This window comes from Leucopleurus acutus (genome assembly GCF_964270905.1).
Source record: "Leucopleurus acutus genome assembly, chromosome: 6".
Classification (NCBI taxonomy): Eukaryota; Metazoa; Chordata; class Mammalia; order Artiodactyla; family Delphinidae; genus Leucopleurus; species Leucopleurus acutus.
In genome coordinates, this window is record NC_139149.1 from 104673186 (window position 1) to 104694980 (window position 21795).

The window sequence follows — 21795 nt, forward strand, 5'->3', positions numbered from 1 at the left end:
AATGGGAGAGGCCACAGCAGTGAGAGGCCCGCGTACCGCAAAAAAAAAAAAAAAAATTCTTTTATAACTAATTCCCCATAAACCCCATATTTTAAGAACATTTTGCTCATCTGCATAAGCTATACTTAATTCATAATTAATTTCTCTGTTTTTGATAATAACTGACACGTATGACTGCCAGTGAGGGCTTTTGGTCGACACAAGATAAACAGTTGTCGTGTTGCTTTGTTGTAACCACCGGGTTGATTTAATCCCAGTTAAAAATAAAGGAACACTTCAGCCTGTGTAATGTTATCAAAGGCAAATGCTTAATTTCTCTTGAGAATTTAGGAATGTTGAGCATTAGTTTGGAATCCCTGATTATTATATAGCTACTTAAAGAAGAGTTGAGACTAAAATTGGTATCTATATTTATGGGTCAGGGGTCCATTTAGGCTCATATTATAGAGATAAAAAGAAATGGGGTCTCTCTTAGAATAATTATTTGTTAAGGAAGATGCTCTTCACAAGATATCAGGATGGTCCAGCTTGTTTGTGCAGGAATGAAGAACACACAACAGTTGCAATTTCAGGCTGTTCTTGTGAAGTCACAAAGGTCCTTCTAAAGTGCCACCTGTGCTTGAAGCTTTGAATTTTCATTTAGGTTCCTTTTGCTTGGTTTTTGAAGATTCAGCTGTGTGTGTGTATGTGTGTGTGTGTGTGTGTATGGGTTTAAGAGAGATCACTAACACTAAAGCTATTAAAAATTAGTTCAGTGTAGCTTTTAGTCCAACTTTTAAAAAAATGTTCATAATGTAAATGCAAGTTACAATACATTAAATGGTGAGAATAAAACCAACAGCTTCTGAAGAAGCAAGAATATCTGATTCAGCAGAGAGAGCTTTAAGTTCTTTGAAATGAAACTCAAGAAGATTTGGAGGTACAATAAACAGATGTTTACGTCAGTCACGGTAAAGAAGCACACTTGGAGGATTCCCTGACACACAGGGCGCCCGGCAAGTCAGTGTCGTCATTGCTCATTACTTACACAAGGGGGCACCAACGCCACCTTACATCAGGATCTGGAAGGAAAATACATGTGATATAAATAGCCATCGCTCAAAGCAAAGCGGCATCTGTGAACAGACTCTGTCCTGTGGGAAGGAAGTGAGAACTCTGTGCTCCAGTGATAGCAAGCTCTTGAGAGTTGGTTTCCCAATAGCGAAGGCTGTGTTTTGCCTTTGCTGGGACCATTACCCAGTCCAATTCCTACTTGCCTTTGAGACATAGCTCAGTGGTCCCCTCTTCTTATATCTCTTCTCTGTCACTCCTCCCTATCTCCTGGAGTTTCCATAAAGCCCAATGCTCAGCACCACCGTCACACTGCGGTATTTTATTCTAGCCAAATGTAGCATCTGTCTCCCTCAACTAAACTGTGAGCTGCACAAGAGCAAGAACGCTGTCATTCATTTTTTAAAAATCACACTTAAGATTCTATGTTCACTATTCTGTTGTTGCACACCGAGAGTCTGAAGGAATCTCTTCTGCCCTTTTTTCCTAAGGTAAATAAAGCCTCTTATTGCCACTGGTAGAACTAAGATATAATAAGGGGGCACAAAGAAATAAAAAGAAAGGATAAAAGAGAAGTGTAAGAAATGCATGGTTCAGAGGCAAGGAGGCACATGGGGGACCTGCCATCCATAACTGCCATAAACATGCATCCATCACCCATCCACCCATCCATCCATCCAGGTATCCTGTCTTTGATGTCTACCTGAGAAAACAAAACAAAATAAAAATAAAACCCGCCCTTCCAAAATCTATAGATTAGAGGCAAGTGGAGGCTGATATAAGTGACTTAGAAATGCAATTGTAATAAATATCTTCAAGTGAAAGTACTTAAGGATGTGAGGGCAAATAAGAGGGGGATCTGATCTGGTGGATGAGGTCAGGGATGGATGGATTCCTTGAGGAAGTATTACTTGAGCCAATAGCTATAAAAATAGCTCACATTCGTTGAACCTTTGCCAAGTGCCAACCACCTTGCTAAAAGACTTACGCTTATTATTTAGAGTCCCATAACAACCTTAATGTTATTATAACAATTCTAGTAGGTACCGCTACTATAGCTCCATTTTACAGAGGGGAATGCTGAGGCACAGGGAGGTTAAGTAACCTGCCTAATGGTACACAGCCAGCAGGTGGCAGAACTGAGGTTCAAACTGGGCACTCATGCTTGTAACTATTATTCCATTCATGAGATTGTGTGAAATGAATAGGCAAAGGGCAATGGGGAAGGAAAGCATTCCAGGTAGCAGGATGCACCGGGGTGGGGGAGGGGGGCGGGGGGCGGGTTCTGTGGAGAGAGGATGGCAAGTATGAGAGTTGGGAGGAAGCCCGCATGGTTGGGGCTGAGGCCACAGAGAGGTGGCAGGGCAGCCCCAGCCAGGCCATCACCACATCCCTAGCACACTGGAAAGGCTCCCCCACTCTCTGCGGGGCAGGATCTGTCATCACGCAGCAGTCTTCCACACGTGGACAGTTTGATCACCAGGATCCTTCTGACACCTCACATATACACAAGCGCCTCTGAGCGGGCAGTTTGGAAATTTGTGGGAGTGTTTCTGGTTGCAAAGACAGTGGCCAGAGATGCTACACATCCTGCAGTGTTCAAAACAGCCCAAACAATGAACTATCCTGCTTTCAAACACCCTGCTGCACAGTCACGTTTTTGAGAAACCTGCTTCTTGTCATCTGAGCCCAGAACCTTATTCTTTTTCCGGTATAAACACAAAGTATCTTTTCTTTTGCATACTTTTAATGTATGCTGAATTTGTCAGGAATGTGACTACCACGCAAACCAAATAGAGTCTGTACTTGTTTTGCTCGGAAATTTACCAAGAGTTTTGCAGCGTTTTAGAAAAAACTGCCTCAACGATGGTAACACAGCCCGTGGTTTTTGTGTCGCCAGTGCAGTGCGCCTGTCTCGGTCTGCTTTTGTGGCTGTCAATTCACAGTCAATGTGAAGGTCAATTCTTATTCTAAGAATCTGACTGTTACGTATTCAGGGGTGGCTGTACCCAAGGGTTTACCTACTGAACTACATCTATAAATAACTTTTGTTTTTCCTGGTATTACAGTTTGGCATTATATTAATTTTTTTTAAATTTGTGTACATGTGCATAGGTTATATGAGCTACGAGTTTCATTTCAAGAGAGTAAACAGAGTGAAAATCTTTGTTGAACAGAGGGAGTTAGGTCTGCAGGGTTGAAAATCACTTTTCTAGCCTCATCGCTTTCCCTTCCCCGGTTGCTGTGAGAAATGCATCGAGTCAGTGTGTGTTCAAGTGGTTTGAAATGGTTGGGCGGCATCCTGAGGGACTTACTACTCCCAGGACACAGCAAAGAAGAAGGCTGGGTGGGCGCTGACACGTCACATCATACAGCTACCAGCATCTGAGGGCCATCAGCTTCCTACCTCTGTTCTTAGCCCCACAGGCTCAGAAAAACACACCAACCCCCTCCCATTTGCTGGTCTCCTGCATTTCTGTTGTGAAAGGCCTGGACCCACTGACTGCTCCACCCTTTCTCTCTCAGAGCCCCACGGCTCAGTCCGCCTGATCATTTCGTGGTTTCAGGAAGGGAGCCCAGGTTGCACCATGCAGGATCCTGTTGAAAAGGGATGTCACAGGTTTACCAAAACCACACGCTGGCTCTCCTCCGCCCTCCAGAGCATTCCCCATCTGGCTCTTCTCTAGCCCCTCACATGGTTTGCAAATATTCACATCTACAAGTCTGGAGGGAGACCGGGGGAGGACTTACTTTAGTGCAGAATGCTGGGTCCCTGCCTCAGTAGATCAGGGTCCAGAGATCTGCATTCCTTTTTTTTTTTTTTGCTTGGGATCTTAGTTCCCTGACCAGGGATTGAACGTGGGCCCTCAGCAGTGAAAGTGCCTAGACATAACCACTGGACCACCAAGGAATTCCCCAGAGATTTGCATTCTAAACACACGCCCCAGGAACCACGCTTTGAGAGACATGACCCGAAAGGCCAGAGTTCCCCCAAGTTTTGTCTTTGGGCTTACTCTCCTTATTGAGTCTGTTTTGCTTCCACTCTTGTGGCTTTAACTCTCCCCTTCGGCGAAAAACGGTTCCCAAATCTCTATTTCTAGCCTTATCTTTCCTCCGAAGTTCTGGACCTACCTCTCCCTCTGAATGTTTCTGCCTGAACCTGAAGTTTACAAATTAACAGGCTAAAAACACCGATGTTAGACATTTCTTCAGTTTCGTGGAGGGAGAGATGCACGTACACAAGTAATCACATCGTGTGGATGTGCTCTAAAGAAGGGTGCAGTCGTGGATAAGCATATGCCCATCATAACCGGGGGAGCCACCTACTTCCTGGGACGACAGAAGCAAGAGGTGAGGAAGGGGAGGGGAGAGGGAAGGGGGAGGGGCACCACAAGGGCAGGGGGTTAAGAGGAACAAACGATTAGGTATAAAACAAGCTACAAGAATGTATTGTACAACACAGGGAATAGAGCCAGCATTCTATAATAACTATAAATGGAGTATAACCTTTAAAAATTGTGAATCACTGCACTGTACACCTGTACCTTATATAATATTGTACATCAATTATACTTCAATGTAAAAAGAAAGAGGCAAGGAAGGCGTGGGGAGAGCTCAATCCCGAATCTTAAAGGCTGAGAAGCACATTCTGGGCAAAGGGAATGTAGTTACAGAAGTAGGAAGGAATAAGCACTAAAACCTTCGAAACAGACATGGGCCTGTGGGCAGGGGCTCTGGAGATGAGATGCTGCGAAGAAAGAAGAGAGTCTGCAGAGCAGTATTCTGCCCTGCGGCCCGAGAGCCACAGGGAGACAAGTCCCCAGGAGGCACAGGTGATAGCGGCAGGAAAAGGGTAGGAAGGCGGACTGAGCCGTGGGGCTCTGAGAGAGAAAGGGCGGAGCAGTCGGTGGGTCCAGGCCTTTCACAACAGAAGGGCCACCGGACATGCAGGCCCCAGTGACGGTCTCAGAGCCCAACTCACGCTTTCATTCACAAAGTGGCAAACCACGCCCGCTCATTCCCGGGAACCGTGGCCACTCACCCCTGGTCTCGTTCCTAACCCACACGTTGATGGAGTCGCAGGCGGAGGCGGGGTCTTCGAAGTTCGCGTTCCGGACTTCACACTGAAACACGTCTTTGTTCCTCGTGACGAAAGGCACTTCCATCTTAAAGCCATTCTTCACAAACACGGCATTGGCCACCGTCACAATATCTTTATTCTTCTTGGAGACGATGGCTTTGTTGATCTTCTTTAATACTTTACCCACTCCTGAAGGAGAAAGGAGAAAATGCAGCAATATTTCCGCAAGAATGTAGGAAGGTTATTATTTTTTTTAATATCTTCTATATTATGGCAAATAAGAAGAGTAGAAACAAAACTAGTACGAGGAGCAAGAGACTAAGTCATTTGCTTTCTCAGTGGCCTTCTGTTAAGAAAAGGGAGGGCGTAGAATGAAGTATAACTATTAATAGCCCCTAAAGATCAGTTGCGCTTCTGGCCTCAAAGCAGGCATCTTCCAGGCCTTCTCCACAGCTTCCCCAAGTAGACCTGGCTCTCCTGGAAGACTTTCCTGGCACCAGGTCAATAGGGAGACTGGAAAGCTCTTCAGTTATGTAGCCGTGGGGGAATAAACCAAAGGACTCTTCCTAATGCCGTCTCTCTTTCTTAACAATCTTAAGCTCTATTTCCTATGCCGTCTCTCTCTCTCTTAACAATCTTAAGCGCTATTTCCTATGCCGTCTCTCTTAACAATCTTAAGCGCTATTTCCTTTCTTGGCAATGATTTAACAACACGATTTTTCTCTATTTTGGGGAGAAAAAGGTATAAAGTTGAGCATCAGAAAGACTATAAAAAATGGCCATGTGCCACCAACCAAGAACAAGGTGATTTTTACTTGATGCGAAGCTCACAAAGTAAGGGAATTCGTTTTATGGCAACGTAAGCTTTATTTTACACAGGCCATTCACACATGCTCCATTTAGTTTCAGAGCATGGAAAAGAGGGAAATAAGTTGTAAAGGATGAAATGTGTTCCTACTGAGAGCTCGAATTACAGACCTGTCTTACTCGCTTGGGGTCCTTTCAAAATGACACTGTCCTAAAACAACCGGCAGAGTCACCTTGACAGTCCCCTGGAGAGCTGACCTGTCCTTCTTAAATGATGGCAGGTAAGAGCCCCACGGTTTGGCCCTTTGTGAGGCCTCTGGAGACTGCGCCCCTCACGGGTTCTGTGGGGGCAGGCCCAGCAGGAGTGGGCAGGCACGTTGTACAACGAAGGGACCAGCAGACTTCACAGCCCCATCCCGGCACTTGTCCCTTTCAGCTCCTCCACGCTCCCCAGTCTCCTGCCCAGAAAAGATCAGGGCAGACCCTCTTCCTGTGCCCCAGACTGTCCTGCCTCTGCCCTCAACCAGAGTGCCGCTGTCTTGAGTTCTCAGAGGCTGAGCCCAAACCAGGGCCTGAAAACCCACCCGGGCTCCCCCGATGAGTCTGTCATGTGAACTGAAGTCATTCCACAACTCGACTGCTAGTGATTTGGGAGGAAGAAGAGACGGGGGTTGGGAGGAGTGGTCAACAGACCAATATTGTCAAAACTTTAGAAACACTAGTGAAAATGAATGTGGTTCAGCGGGAAGACAAACAACGACAATCCAGTTGCTCTTTGGGAATGGTGCTGGCCGACAGGGCCTGGATGGCACTGGGAGAGGCCAGGAGCCCCGTGGGTGATTCACTATGAAGTTATAAATCACCAAGAGTTCTGTGGGCTTCCAAGCAAGGGCATAACGGCGTGTTCCAAATATTTAGTCCCCCAGTGCTTCCAACAGGTAAGCAAACTGCAAACTCATGCAAAAGTTTAATGCCGTGTAAACAGAGCGGGGCGGGTGGGCATCTCGTGCTTGCAGCCCCCGGGGGTTACTCTGAGAAGGATCGAACTGGGGCGCAGAGGGGAGCCCTGAAGTACGCACACGCCCATCTCTCCTCCTCTCCCAGCAAAGGCGTCAATGTGGTCAAGCTTCCTAGAACTTCATGGCCAGTGGGACTGGAGGAACGTGGGTGGGAGAACGTCCTTGCTTCCCCAATAAAGCAACTAAAACCTGGACGTCAGATGTGACTTGTCAAGGTCACGGCCCAGGCTGGTGCCAAGGAAGGGCTCCAAGGCTGGCGCTGGCCCGTGCCCAGCACTGTGGAGGGGGCAGTGGAAGGGGACTCGGGTGAGAAACCGGAGCTAAAGCTGAGTGACAGAACTAGGAGATGTAAGCTCTTAAGCTTAAACAGGTAATTCAAATGGGGCTTTCTTTCAAGAAAACAAAACCATTCCTATTGGACCTTACTTTTTCTTTTTAAATTTATTTATTTATTATTTTTGGCTGTGTCGGGGCTTCCTTGCTGTGCGCAGGCTTTCTCTAGTTGTGGCGAGCGGGGGCTTCTCTTGTTGCGGAGCGCGGGCTCCAGGCACGTGGGCTTCAGTAGTTGTGGCTCATGGGCTCTAGAGCGCAAGCTCAGTACTTGTGGCACACGGGCTCAGTAGTTGTGGCTCACGGGCTTAGTTGCTCCACGGCATGTGAGATCTTCCCAGACCAGGGCTCGAACCCGTGTCCCCTGCATTGGCAGGAGGATTCTTAACCACTGAGCAACCAGGGAAGCCCTGGGCCTTACTTTTAAACAAACTTCCTTTATAGCTTTTTATTTTGAAATAATGATAGAATCACGGGAAGTTGCAAAACAATATACAAGGTGGTCCCGTGTATTTCCACTTTTCACCCAGTTTCCTGCATGATGGTAGTACAGATCCACAACGAGAAAACTGCCACTGGTACAGTCCCCAGAGCTCATTCACTTGTTTTACATACGTATGTGTGTGCGTGTGCGTGCGTGTGTGTGTGGCTCTATGCAATTTTACCCCCCATGGAGATTCGTGTGTCTGCCACCTCAACTGAGACACAGAGTGGTTCCATCAGCATAAGGCTGCCCTGGGCTGCCCTCCATGGTCACACCCACCCACCTCCCCAGATTACGGATTTAAAAGTACGTTCACAGCCATGATGCATTCTGAGCCCTGTACAACATAGAGGGGGGGCAGACGGGAAGTTTTCTTGTTAGAGATGAGAAAACAGGGGCATTCAAGGGGTCAAGTGACTGCCCAAAGCCCCACAGCTACCGAACGGAGACCAGAACCCAGCTCTCCTAACTCCCAGCATTGCCACTGTGCCTTAGAGGAGACTGGCCCTCAAGCCCAGGGGGCACCAGCAAGACCCCTCCCAGCTGCTCTGCTCCTCTGTGTGGTAAGCAAAGACCAAGCCAGGGGCCCTCCAGACTGGGACTCCTGCAAGTCCCGCCAGCCAGGCCCAGGCGCACGCACCATTCACGCCGTATCTCATCACTGTGGTGAGCTGCTTCTTGGTCCTGCCGTCGGCTCCCAGCTGAAGCATCCCCAGGACGGACGCAATCCCATGGGGGGAAATGACGATGTTGTCATGAGGCCGGGACTTGACAATCTGATTGAACACCTGGATTCCTGTGTCCGAGCCTAGTTCCTCCAGAGACAGGGGGTTGAACTGGGAGCACACAGAGGGCAGTGTCACGGTGGCCACGAGGAAAAAGGGAAAATGCCAATTCATGGTTCCTTCTGGCAAGGACAACCTGAAAAATGAAATCAAGAAAATATTTACATTCTACATTTAATGAATACTCAGCTAGATATGATTTACTATACTCAGTGTAACTGAATATCTTTAATATATTCAAGACACAACAGTGTAGATTAGATTGTTTTCCTTTATATATATTTTGTTAGGGGGATGCGGAGCGAGAGGAAGGAAACTTCCACTTGCTGGTCCCAACTCTGTGCCAGACACAATTCTAATCATTCCATCCTTGTTACCGCCCTTCATCCAATCACACCAATATTTACTGAGAGCCTACTGTGTGCCAGGCACTTGTCTAAGTGCTGAGCATAGAAATGTAAGTAAGATGGCCAAGATCGCTGCCCTCCTGGAGTTTATATTCTAGAGGGGAGACAGAAAATAAACCAGGAGGCAATAAAGTCATTTCAGAGAGGGATCAGGCCACAGCAATAAGACACGGTGATGTGAGTGAATGGAGTGGGGGAGCATGGGACAGGACAGGCAGGGAGGCCACCTCTGCAGAGGGACACGCGTGCTGAGAGCTGAGTGACGAGAAAGGGGGGAAGGATGTGCCAGGCAGAAGGACGGCAGGGCGAAGCCCCTGAGGTGGGAACAAAGGTGGATTGTTGGAGCGATGTAAGGGACATGAATGGGAGAGGTTGGGGAGGAGGTGAAGAAGAAAAAGGGGCCAGATCCTGAAGGGCCTGTCACACCAGGTATGGCTCTTGCATTTCATTCTAGGGGTCACGAGAAACCACTGGAGGGAGCTCCCCGCCGGCGCAGTGGTTAATACTCCACGCTCCCAATGCAGGGGGCCAGGGTTCGATCCCTGGTCAGGGAACTAGATCCCAGATGCATGTTCCAACTAAGAGTTCACATGCCACAACTCAGGAGGCTGCGTGCCGCAACTAAGGAGCTGGTGAACCGCAACTAAGGAGCCCGCGAATGAAAACTAAGGAGTCCACGTGCCGCAACTGAGGAGCTGGTGAGCTGCAACTAAGACCCAGTGCGATCAAATAAATTAAGGAAAAAAAAGAAAGAAAGAAGGCACTGGAGAGTTTGAAATAAGGGAGTGAATCCCTTGGGTTGCTGTGATTATCTTATAACTACACACTTTCTTTTTCTTTTTCTTTTTGAATTGTTAATGAAAATAAATTTAAGTGACACCCTTAAATCTACAAGACGGCAGAACAATTGGCAAATTCATCAATTGTGAAGATGGCGTTGTTTACACTGATATTCTCAATTACAGTGAATTTTTTGAAATATGCTTTCTTCCTTGATTACCACTTACTGAGCTTTCTTTGGCTGTGAGAAGCAAGAGGTAGGAAATTTACATGTGTTTATAGAAAAGCAAATACTTTCATTAAGTAAGAACTTAGAAGTGGCAGCTGGTAAAACAAAAGCAGAATTTGAGATGTGGCTAATTTGGTTCCTCCCTTATAGACCCAAGCTTCTGATCAGCACAAGTTTCCCCAGGAAACAATTTGTCCTCCTGTTATGTGCATTTACATGAGGGAAGTTGGGGGTGTCTGCAGAGAACAAGAAAGAGGGGAGCCTTTTAGAGAGGAGACCTGGAGCGAGGGGAAATAACGTCCATGTGCTCCAGGGAAAGAAAGGGCACCAGGACAGCATCGGGCAAAACGGGCACGTGTGTTCCCTTGTCTTCCTCTCTATGTACTTGTCCTTCTTCCCACCCAAGTAGATGTTCAGTAAATATGTGTGGGATCAAACCTGATGGCTGATACACTTTCTATCTTTGTTCATTCTTTTTCATTGCATCAAAATAATGTTTACTGAGCGTGACTAATTTAGCCCTGAGCCTCAGGCACTCTTAGCTCCAAACACTTCTCAAGCAGAGTGAAATTCACTGGGGTGGGAAGAGGCCTGTCAGCAGAGGCAGAGTTCCCCACCAGCGCCCTACCAAACACTCAGGGCCCCAAGGTGAACCATTAAGGCCATCGTTCAAGGTGATGGTGCAATTTTCTTATATGTTGGGAAAAAAGCACATTATAAAAAATTTAGAACATTCAGAACTTATCCAGCACTTAATTGTAAAATGGTTGTATAAACGCAGCCTGTCTAAATTCAAAACATGTAAGTGACCTACATACACTCCCACTTGGGGCTTTCCTATGGCCAGAGTGGCCTGTTTTGACTTTGGCACCTTGGACTGTCTCTAATACCACGACAATCCCCTGAGTTACTTTCAGCCTGTTGGATAATGGAGCGCTTCCAAATCCTGAATGGAAGTTCTACTCATTTGGTCTAAAAATTAGACATTGTGTCCGCTCCCCTGCTTCTTTCTTTCTGGAACTAAACTTCCTCTTTAACATTTAACATACTACCAAGGCATCATAAGTATAAAACAATTTGTACCTTCTTTGTTACAAATGGCCAAATTCGGTGACTGGCACCAACTTCATCACTCTGAACTGTTGACTCTTGCATTACGATGGCTTCTGGCATCTGCCTTCAGTATGCCATTAGCTATTCTCCCCAAGCTTCCCAAAGAAATCCTCCTGGATCAGCAAATGTTTGAATAAATATTTGAATCTGCATACTCATAATGGACATCATATTGGTTTTGCCTCTGACAGCTTAAAGTTGATTCACCCACATACTATAGACTTATGTAGAAGATTGTAAAACGGGCAGAAAACAACAGTAACGAGAGAAAGCTAAGTTCCAAGGTCTTGGAAATCAGCAAAGACGGTCTCCCAAATAAATACCCACCTTATTTAGCAGAATTTTTCTTGGTTGTGAATTTTTTGCTAAAAGAACAGTTTCATTATAAAGTAGGGGAAGGCTGCCAGGGGTATTTTTCTTAGCTCCTTGAATTTAGGAAGTTTTTGTGAGATGTCTGTGTGTAGTTTCATAACAGTGCATTGGGACAGTGTCAGGGGCTGTGCAGAACTCGGAATCAGAGCAGTTTTTCTTTCTTTAAATTTTTTTGAATTTTATTTATTTAGTTAGTTATACAGCAGGTTCTTATTAGTTGTCTATTTTATACATATTAGTGTATACATGTCAATCCCAATCTCCCAGTTCATCCCACCCCCCCCACCCCCCCCGTGGCTTTCCCCCCTTGGTGTCCATATGTTTGTTCTCTACATCTGTGTCTCAACTTCTGCCCTGCAAAACGGTTAGTCTGTACCATTTTTCTAGACTCCACATATATGTGTTAATATACGATATTTCTTTTTCTCTTTCTGAATTACGTCACTCTGTATAACAGACCTAGGTCCATCCACATCTCTGCAAATGACCTAATTTTGTTCTTTTTATGACTGAGTAATATTCCATTGTATATATGTGCCATATCTCCTTTATCCATTCATCTGTCGATGGGCATTTAGGTTGTTTCCATGACCTGGCTATTGTAAATAGTGCTGCAACGAACATCGGGGTGCATGTGTCTTTTTGAATTACGATTTTCTTTTATATGCCCAGTAGTGGGATTGCTGGGTCATATGGTAATTCTATTTTTATCTTATTTATTTACTTTTTAAAATTATTTGTTTATTTATTTATTTTTGGCTCCATTGGGTCTTCGTTGCTGCACACGGGCTTTCTCTAGTTGTGGTGAGTGGGGGCTACTTCTCGTTGCGGTGCACGGGCTTCTCATTGCAGTGGCTTCTCTTGTTGCAGAGCAAGGGCTCTAGGCACACGGGCTTCAGTAGTTGTGGCACATGGGCTCAGTAGTTGTGGCTCGTGGGCTCTAGAGCGCAGGCTCAGTAGTTGTGGTTACGTGTCCCCTGCATTGGCAGGCGGATTCTTAACCACTGCATCACCAGGGAAGTCTGGTAATTCTATTTTTAGTTTTTTAAGGAACCTTCATACTGTTCTCCATAGTGGCTGTATCAATTTACATTCCCACCAACAGTGCAAGAGGGTTCCCTTTTCTCCACACCCTCTCCAGGATTTATTGTTTGTAGATTTTCTGATGATGCCCATTCTAATCGGTGTGAGGTGATACCTCGTAGTTTTGATTTGCATTTCTCTAATAATTAGTGATGTTGAACAGCTTTTCATGTGCCTCTTGGCCATCTGTATGTCTTCTTTGGAGAAATATCTATTTAGGTCTTCTGCCCATTTTTTGATTGGGTTGTTTCTTTTTTTTTTAACACTGAGCTGCATGAGCTGTTTATATATTTTGGAGATTAATCCTTTGTCCTTGATTTGTTTGCAAATATTTTCTGAGGGTTGTCTTTTCATCTTGTTTATAGTTTCCTTTGTTTGTCATATATAACCTTTATTATGTTAAGGTAGGTTCCCTCTATGCCCACTTTCTGGAGAGTTTTTATCATAAATGGGTGTTGAATGTTGTCCAAAGCTTTTTCTGCATCTATTGAGATGATCATATGGTTTTTATTCTTCAATTTGTTAATGTGGTGTATCACATTGATTGATTTGCATATATTGAAGAATCCTCGCATCCCTGGGATAAACCCCACTTGATAATGGTGTATGATCCTTTTAATGTGTTGTTGGATTCTGTTTGCTAGTATTTTGTTGAGGAATTTTGCAACTATATTCATCAGTGATAATGGTCTATAATTTTCTTTTTTGGCAGTGTCTTTTTCTGGTTTTGGTATCAGGGTGATGGTGGCCTTATAGAATGAGTTTGGGAGTGTTCCTTCCTCTGTAATTTTTTGGAAGAGTTTGAGAAGGATGGGTGTTAGCTTTTCTCTAAATGTTTGACAGTATTCACCTGTGAAGCCATCTGATCCTGGACTTTTGTTTGTGGGAAGATTTTTAATCACAGTTTCAATTTCATTACTTGTGATTGGTCTGTTCATGTTTTCTGTTTCTTCCTGGTTCAGTCTTGGAAAGTTATACCGTTCTAAGAATTTGTCCATTTCTTTCAGGTTGTCCATTTTATTGGCATAGAGTTGCTTGCTGTAGTCTCTTAGGATGCTTTGTATTTCTGCGGTGTCCGTTTTAACTTCTCCCTTTTCATTTCGCATTTTATTGATTTTAGTCCTCTCCCTCTTTTTTGTGATGAGTCTGGTTTTAAAGGTTTATCAGTTTTGTTTACCTTCTCAAAGAACGAGCTTTTAGTTATATTGATCTTTTATTGTTTTCTTTGTTTCTATTTCATTTATTTCTGCTCTGATATTTATGATTTATTTCCTTCTACTAACTTTGGGTTTTGTTTGTTCTTCTTTCTCTAGTTCCTTTAGGTGTAAGGTTAGATTGTTTATTTGAGATTTTTCTTGTTTCTTGAGGTAGGATTGTATTGCTATAAAGTTGCCTCTTAGAACTGCTTTTGCTGCATCCTATAGGTTTTGGATTGTCATATTTTCGTTGTCATTCGTCTCCAGGTATTTTTTGATTTCCTGTTTGATTTCTTCAGTGATCTTTTGGTTATTTAGTAATGTATGTTTAGTCTCCATGTATTTGTGTTTTATACATTTTTTTTCCCTGTGACTTATTTCTAATCTCATAGTGTTGTGGTCTGAAAAGATGCTTGATATGATTTCAATTTTCTTAAATTTACCAAGGCTTGATTTGTGACCCAAGATGTGGTCTATCCTGGAGAATGTTCCATGTGCACTTGAGAAGAAAGTGTAATCTGCTGTTTTCAGATGGAATGTCCTATAAATATCAATTGAATCTATCTGGTCTATTGTGTCATTTAAAGCTTGTGTTTCCTTATTAATTTTCTGTCTGAATGATCTGTCCATTGGTGTAAGTGAGGTGTTACAGTCCCCCAGTATTACTGTCTTACTGTTGATTTCCTCTTTTATAGCTGTTAGCATTTGCCTTATGTATTGAGGTGCTCCTATGTTGGGTGCATATATACATATACATTTATAATTGTTATATCTTCTTCTTGGATTGTTCCCTTGATCATTATGTAGTGTCCTTCCTTCTGTTGTAACATTCTTTATTTTAAAGTCTATTTTATTGATATGAGTATTGCTACTCCAGCTTTCTTTTGATTTCTGTTTGCATGGAATATCTTTTTCCATCCCCTCACTTTCAGTCTGTATTTGTCCCTTGGTCTGAAGTGGGTCTCCTGTAGACAGCATATATATGGGTCTTGTTTTTGTATCCATTTGGTGAGCCTGAGTCTTTTGGTTGGAGCATTTAATCCATTCACATTTAAGGTAATTATTGATATGTATGTTCCTATTACCATTTTCTTAATTGTTTGGGGCTTGTTTCTGTAGGTCCTTTTCTTCTCTTGTGTTTCCCACTTAGAGAAGTTCCTTTAGCATTTGTTGTAGAGCTGGTTTGGTGATACTGAATTCTCTTAGATTCTGCTTGTCTATAAAGCTTTTGATTTCTATGTCAAATCTGAATGACATCCTTGCTGGGTAGAGTAATCTCAGTTGTAGTTTCTTCCCTTTCATCACTCTAAGTATATCATGCCACTCCCTTCTGGCTTGTAGAGTTTCTGCTGAGAAATCAGCTGTTAACCTTACAGGAGTTCCCTTGTATATTATATGTCATTTTTCCTTTACTGCTCTCAATAATTTTTCTTTGTCTTTAATTTTTGTCAATTTGATTACTACATGTCTCAGCATGTTTCTCCTTGGGTTTATCCTGCCTGGGACTCTGCACTTCCTGGACTTTGGTGGCTACTTCCTTTCCAATGTTAAGGAAGTTTTCGACTATAATCTCTTCAAATATTTTCTCGGGTTCTTTCTCTCTCTCCTTCTGGGACCCCTATAATGCAAATGGTGGTGTGTTTAATGTTGTCCCAGACCATCTCTTAGGTTGTCTTCTTTTCTTTTCATTCTTTTTTCTTTATTCTGTTCCATGGCAGTGAATTCCACCATTCTGTCTTCCAGGTCACTTATCTGTTCTTCTGCCTCAGTTACTCTGCTATTGATTCCTTCTCATGTATTTTTCATTTCAGTTATTGTATGGTTCATCTCTGTTTCTTTGTTCTTTTATTATTCTAGGTGTTTGTTCTTTAATTCTTCTAGGTCTTTGTTAAACATTTCTTGCATCTTCTCAATCTTTGCCTCCATTCTTTTTCTGAGGTCCCGGATCATCTTCACTATCATTATTCTGAATTCTTTTTCTGGAAGGTTGCCTATCTCCACTTCATTTAGTTGTTTTTCTGGGGTTTTATTTTGTTCCTTTATCTGGCACATAGTCCTCTGCCTTTTTATTTTGTCTATCTTTCTGTAAATGTTGTTTTCATTCCACAGCCTGCAGGACTGTATTTCTTCTTGTTTCTGCTGTCTGCCCTCTGGTGGATGAGGCTATCTTGTGCAAGCTTCCTGATGGGAGGGAATGGTGTTGGGCAGAGCTGAGTATTGCTCTGGTGGGCATAGCTCAGTAAAATTTTAATCTGCTTGTCTGCTGATGGGTGGAGCTGAGTTCCCTCCCTGTTGGTTGTTTGGCCTGAGGCAACCCAACACTGGAGGCTACAGGCTCTTTGGTGGGGCTAATGGTGGACTCTGGGAGGGCTCATGCCAAGGAGTACTTCCCAGGACTTCTGCGGCCCATGTCCTTGTCCCTGCGGTGAGCCACAGCTGCCCCCCACCTCTGCAGGAGACCCTCCAACACTGGTAGGTAGGTCTAGTTCAGTCTCCTATGGGGTCACTCCTCCTTCCCCTGGGTCCTGATGTGCACACTACTTTTTGTGTGCCCTCCAGGAGTGTCATCTCTGTTTCCCCCAGTCCTATCAAAGTCCTGCAATCAAATCCCGCTAGCCTTCAAGTCTGATTCTCTGGGAATTCCTCCTCCCGTTGCCGGACCCCCAGGTGGGGCTCACAACCTTCACTCCAGTGCGTGAACTTCTGTGGTATAATTGTTCTGCAGTTTGTGAGTCACCCACCCAGCAGTTATGGGATTTGATTTTATTGTGCTTGCGCCCCTCCTACCGTCTCATTGCAGCTTCTCCTTTGTCTTCGGATGTGGGGAACCTTTTTTGCTGAGTTCCAGTGTCTTCCTGTCAATGATTGTTCAGCAGTTAGTTGTGATTCTGGTGCTCTCGCAAGAGGGAGTGAGTGCACGTCCTTACATTCCACCATCTTGAACCAATCTCCAAATGAATCATCAGAGCTATTTTTGATTTATGTTCTGGGCATAACTTCTTCTTGGTCTCAGTTTCCTAGGCTAAATGCTCAGTGGTCTAAACTCACCTGGCTTGCGTACATGTCCAAGACTAAGCTTTCACTTCTCTCCAAAGTTCAGTAGCCAGGAAAGTGGGTATTAATCCATACATTATTATAGGCTGATAACGTTCCTAATATTAACACATATTCATGTCCAAATAGATAGTCTTTTACATGATATAACTGTTGGAGTTATCAGGCTTTGAAATGCTTATTCTCTAGAACGAAGAGATTCTCATTATGGGAAGAACATGATAACATCCTGTTTTATTTTTTAAGAGAAATTACACTTTAAACTTTCAAATAAGGGAAGGAATAAAGATGTTGCTCAAATGTATTACATAGCATTAATATGGACAATCATAATCTATATAATATTTCAATTTCTTGAATAATCTTTTCTTAACAGTGAAAAAGTCTCTACTTTAGGCCATCCTTGGAGGGAGACCATATACCTATAAATAAAGCCATTACCACAGGCATATCCTTCCATATGTGGGCTTCTCCTCCCCCATGGACTTCTAGTTTTTCTTACTCCAAACCTTTCCTTTCCAGTGTGGGGAATGTTTTTGAAGTATCTGGGTGCTGCTTTGAGCTTTAAGTAAGATTTAGTGTTATAAACAATGGGTTGGTAGTTTTGAAATGCCAGACTCAGAGAGCATCCCTACCACCTATATAAATGTACCACCTGCCAATGGCAAGCATTAAAGAAACACACTCTCTACAGGCCCCATGACTTCAACCATCACTTCTAGACAGATGATACTCTGATCTGCTGCTCAGATCCTCAGCTGAGTTTCAGTGCCATGCTTTCCACTGTTTGCTGCCTATTTTCACCTGATTGTACAGAACACAATCTTGTCTTGAAACATCCTTCATGGGTGGGCTGTGGAGGGCCACTGACTCTCCTCCCAAAGGGTTGGTTTCCTGTTGCTGGGCCTTGCTCTTGCCCATGTCCATGACATTGCTTCTCTCCCTGGCTCTCCACCTAGAACACCAGGGCTTCCCCCAACTCCTTCTGTGGCCTGTGGGAAGCTTTCCCTAATTTCTCCAGATGGGGTTAGCCACCCCCTTCTCTGAATTCCCATAGCATTTCCTATCTACACCTCTCATTTTGTTTTTCAAGTATGTTTTTTTTTCCTCCCAACTAGACTGGAAGCTCACAGAAAGCAGGGCCAGGGCACTTTAGAATCCTGGTGCCCACAGGCTCTCATTTAGGGCCCTGCCATTGGGCAGACGCTAAATCAGAGGTCTAATCCAGCTGTGCAAGTGTTTGGTTTGGAAGACAAGGCATTGTAGAAATATTTTAAGCAACTAAAAGTTAGACAATGTCACATACAATCTAGATTTAGAGTTCTTCTCAGGAAAAAGGAAAATGAATGGGTGTTCTGGTAACACAGGGCCCTCATTCCCACAGCAGACATCCTGCATAGCAACTGCCCCAGGAGGTGGGCACCTGCTTTTCTACATGCCCCCTCTGCTCCCCACCAGTTGCCATCACTCACATTACCTCCCCAGGCTGTGAAAAGCACTTGTGGCCAGACTCCTGCACTGAACAAACGCTCATCGATTAAACAATGGGAGCCTAGTATAGTTGGTCACAAAAGATGAAGCTTATTTTCAACCTTATAAATTCTTTTTTTACAAAACAAAATGTCTGTTACATAGAACACATGAGCAAATGATAAATAATGTGATATCTGTCAGCTCAAATGATAAATAATATGATATCTGTCGAGTCTATTCAGAATGACAAATAAGATGTATGAAAACAGTTTTGGGGGGAAAAAACACTGGAAAGACTCTTCTGGCGCCAACTCTTAGCCAGATAATTCCCACCAGTTTTAGGAGGACCCAGGGGTGCCTAACAGAAAATACTCCATCCCTTCTTCTTCTCTAAAAAATGTTTAGGGCTTCCCTGGTGGCTCAGTGGTTGAGAGTCCGCCTGCCGATGCAGGAGACACGGGTTCGTGCCCCGGTCCAGGAAGATCCCACATGCCGCGGAGCGGCTGGGCCCGTGAGCCATGGCCGCTGAGCCTGCGCGTCCGGAGCCTGTGCTCCGCAACGGGAGAGGCCACAGCAGTGAGAGGCCCACGTAACGCAAAAAAAAAAAAAAAAAAAAAGTTTAAAGTGATATATTTTGTAAAATGTACATATTAAAATTTTTTATGTCATAAAAGATTTCAAATATATGCAAGAAAAACCCTCAATACCCAACATCCAGAAAAAATAATTATCAACTTGTGGCTTATTTTATTTCTTTCAGGATCAAAGATTATTTTGAAGCAAATTCCAGATAGCATATAATTCAAAATATTTTCAGTATATACTCTAAACCTAAGGAATACACACACACATAATATCATTATCCCATTCAAAAATTAATAACTCTTTATTATGTTAAATATCTAGTCAGTGTCCAAATTTTCCTGATTGCCTTCTATTTTACAGTTTATTTGAATCAGGATCTAAATAAGCTCCAAACATTGTAACTGGTTGATATGTCTCTTGTCTTTTAAAAAATCTTCCCCTAGTTGCTTTATTTTTAACTGAAGAAACCAGCTTATTTGTCCTACAGAGTTTCCCAGTCTAGATTTTGCTAATTGCACTCATGTGATGCTGTTTAACAAGCTCATCTGTCTTCCTTACTTCCTGTAAACTGGTAGTTAGACCTAGAACAGCAGTCTGCAAACTCCTGGGCCAGATCTGGCCACTTTTTGTTTTGTCTCTGGCTGCATTCAGGCTCCTACAGCGAGTTGAACAGACAGCTGCCCAGTTGGCTGCAAAGCCAGGAAACATTTACTACCTGGCCCTTCACAGGAAGTTTGCCAACTTCTGCTCTAGAGGCTGATCAGATTCAAATTTCTTTTTTGCAAGAGTATTTCACAGAGGTACTGCCCAGGGGTCTGGAATCAGGAAACAGCGGCTGTCTGTCTCTTTTTTGTGATGTTAGCAGTTACTCATGATCATTGCCTAAGTGTATTGTTTTATTATGGCTTGCCAAATGGTGCTTTTGTAATCCTTTCTTTCTCCATTTACTGGCTGGAATATTTCTATAAAAAGAAATTTCCCATAACCAACGATTTGGTTGTCTTGAGGTTCAGTTTGTATAGCAAAGGCAAGATCCATTCCCTGTATCATTCTCCAAATAGTGACTTGGTTACCCAGAATTCTTAGTGTTGACCAGAGGGGGTTTCTTTGTTTGTTTGCTTAGTATAATTACAAACTCATGTTTTTCAACATATTTTAAGGGTTTTGATCTACTAAAATGTTACTACTTTTATTGATGCTCAGAACGAGCCTCTTCAGGTTGGCTCCTGAACCTCTCATGTGACCCTGTAGTCTCAATAGCTTCCTTGTTTCTGGTTTGGCAAGATGTTCCAGGCTCATTTCGCATACCCTGTTGGAATCAGACACTTCTCTAGGGAGCTCTGGTTCCTTTCAGTGGGAGACAGTATTTAGAGACCACAATCTGAGTATCATGACCAAATAAACCCTAAGTTAACTGTGGGGATACTGGGCAACAGACATGTAGAAAAATCCAAAATCCACTTAACATCCCTCTCTGGACTATAGTCGAACACTGAAATTCAAGTTATGGAAGACAGACTGCTACCCTGTGAATTGGTTTGCCTCCCAGGGCTGTATGGCACAGGGGAGGCACACTAGATAATGATAATATGGGGGAGAGCGCTGGGCATTAAAAGTTGGGCTAGGATAATCACAATGAATCACCTTCATGTGAAGGTACTGAGTCTCCTGGATCAACCCCATCCTGAGTGAGGTCCTAACAATGCAAGCTCCTGGAATGAACAACTGGCCCACAGCATGACAAGGAGAGAACCCCAGTTTATCTTGGTGGGGGGCAAGGTGTGACAACCAGTTCCCTCCCATCAATGAAAGCTGACATGTTCTCAGGCCCTGGGAAACTGTTGATATCCTTCTGGTCTCTGTGTTCCTAGGATCCTGGTTCTTGGAAACTAAGATCCTTTATTAATCTACCTCTGGATTAACCAGTTCTTCGGGGTGGGGGGGGGGCTACAGGAGGAGGCTACAGGAGGAGGAGAAAAAATAGCACATCAGATTATATTAGAATCATGGCCTCTCCCAACAGCTTTCTTGACAGAGCTTCCCAAAGAAGTAAATGTGAAGGAAAGGCTGCCAAACTGAGACTTCTAGGTGGCCTTAAGCAGGACTGTGCTGCCCAGCAGTCAGGCCAAATGTTTCTCACCAACACTCTGCCAACAGGCAAAGGCCTAACTGTTAAGGGTGTTTGGCAATAGGCATTCTGGAGACCTTCAGGAGTTGACCTATGGAAGTGAAGGCTGTATCTGCAAAGTGACTGCAGTTGCTAATGAACAAATAACTGTGATTAAGCCTCAGGTCTGGTCCTATAATGGAGAGAGAAGGACTCTAGTCCCTCTAGCCTCTGCAGACGTTACTGAACTACATCCACCAGAACCTGTCCTCATTTCCAAATATCTACCACATTCTCTTAAGCCAGAAAATAAGATGAACAAGCAAAACTAAAGGGCCTCTTGATACCCTTGGGAAGTATACAGAGTATTATCTGAATGACTTAGCATTCCTAAGACTTAAGAGAACAAACAGGAAATGCCAACTGATCAAAGTGACAGTAGCTTGGTGGTTCTAAAATGTCTTCTTTCAGGTTACTGGAGAGAGACTTAGAGACCTCTTTGGACTTTTTTCTTACATTTTTATCAGACTTCAAAGTATATGCTTGATCTATGACACTAATTAATTTTGCCAGAAAGGAACCTAAAAATACCCAGGAAAGAAATGTTCAGCTACTGAAATATATAGCAACAATGTCTAAAAGGTTCCTTCAACAAAGAGATATAAGTACACTCTAACTAACATCCAAGTGTCTTTCATCCACATACCATTCATTCTGAAATCTTTTTTTTTTTTTTGCTGTACGTGGGCCTCTCACTGTTGTGGCCTCTCCCGTTGCGGAGCACAGGCTCCGGACGCGCAGGCTCAGCGGCCATGGCTCACAGGCCCAGCCGCTCCGCGG

The 21795-nt window shown here is 43.8% G+C and overlaps 1 protein-coding gene across 1 annotated transcript in view; it reads right to left on the minus strand.

Annotated features, from left to right (window-relative positions):
• Nucleotides 1–21795, minus strand: part of SERPINE2 (serpin family E member 2) — a gene marked incomplete at its 3' end in the record, with an annotated part of 72166 nt that overhangs the window by 17016 nt on the left and 33355 nt on the right. The window contains exons 2-3 of the mRNA XM_082841823.1: nucleotides 8412–8692; nucleotides 5093–5320 (exon numbers count right to left, since the gene is read on the minus strand). Of these exons, the coding sequence (XP_082697949.1) occupies nucleotides 5093–5320; nucleotides 8412–8670 (487 nt within the window). The 5' untranslated portion in view covers nucleotides 8671–8692. The remainder of the gene's footprint in view (nucleotides 1–5092; nucleotides 5321–8411; nucleotides 8693–21795) is intronic.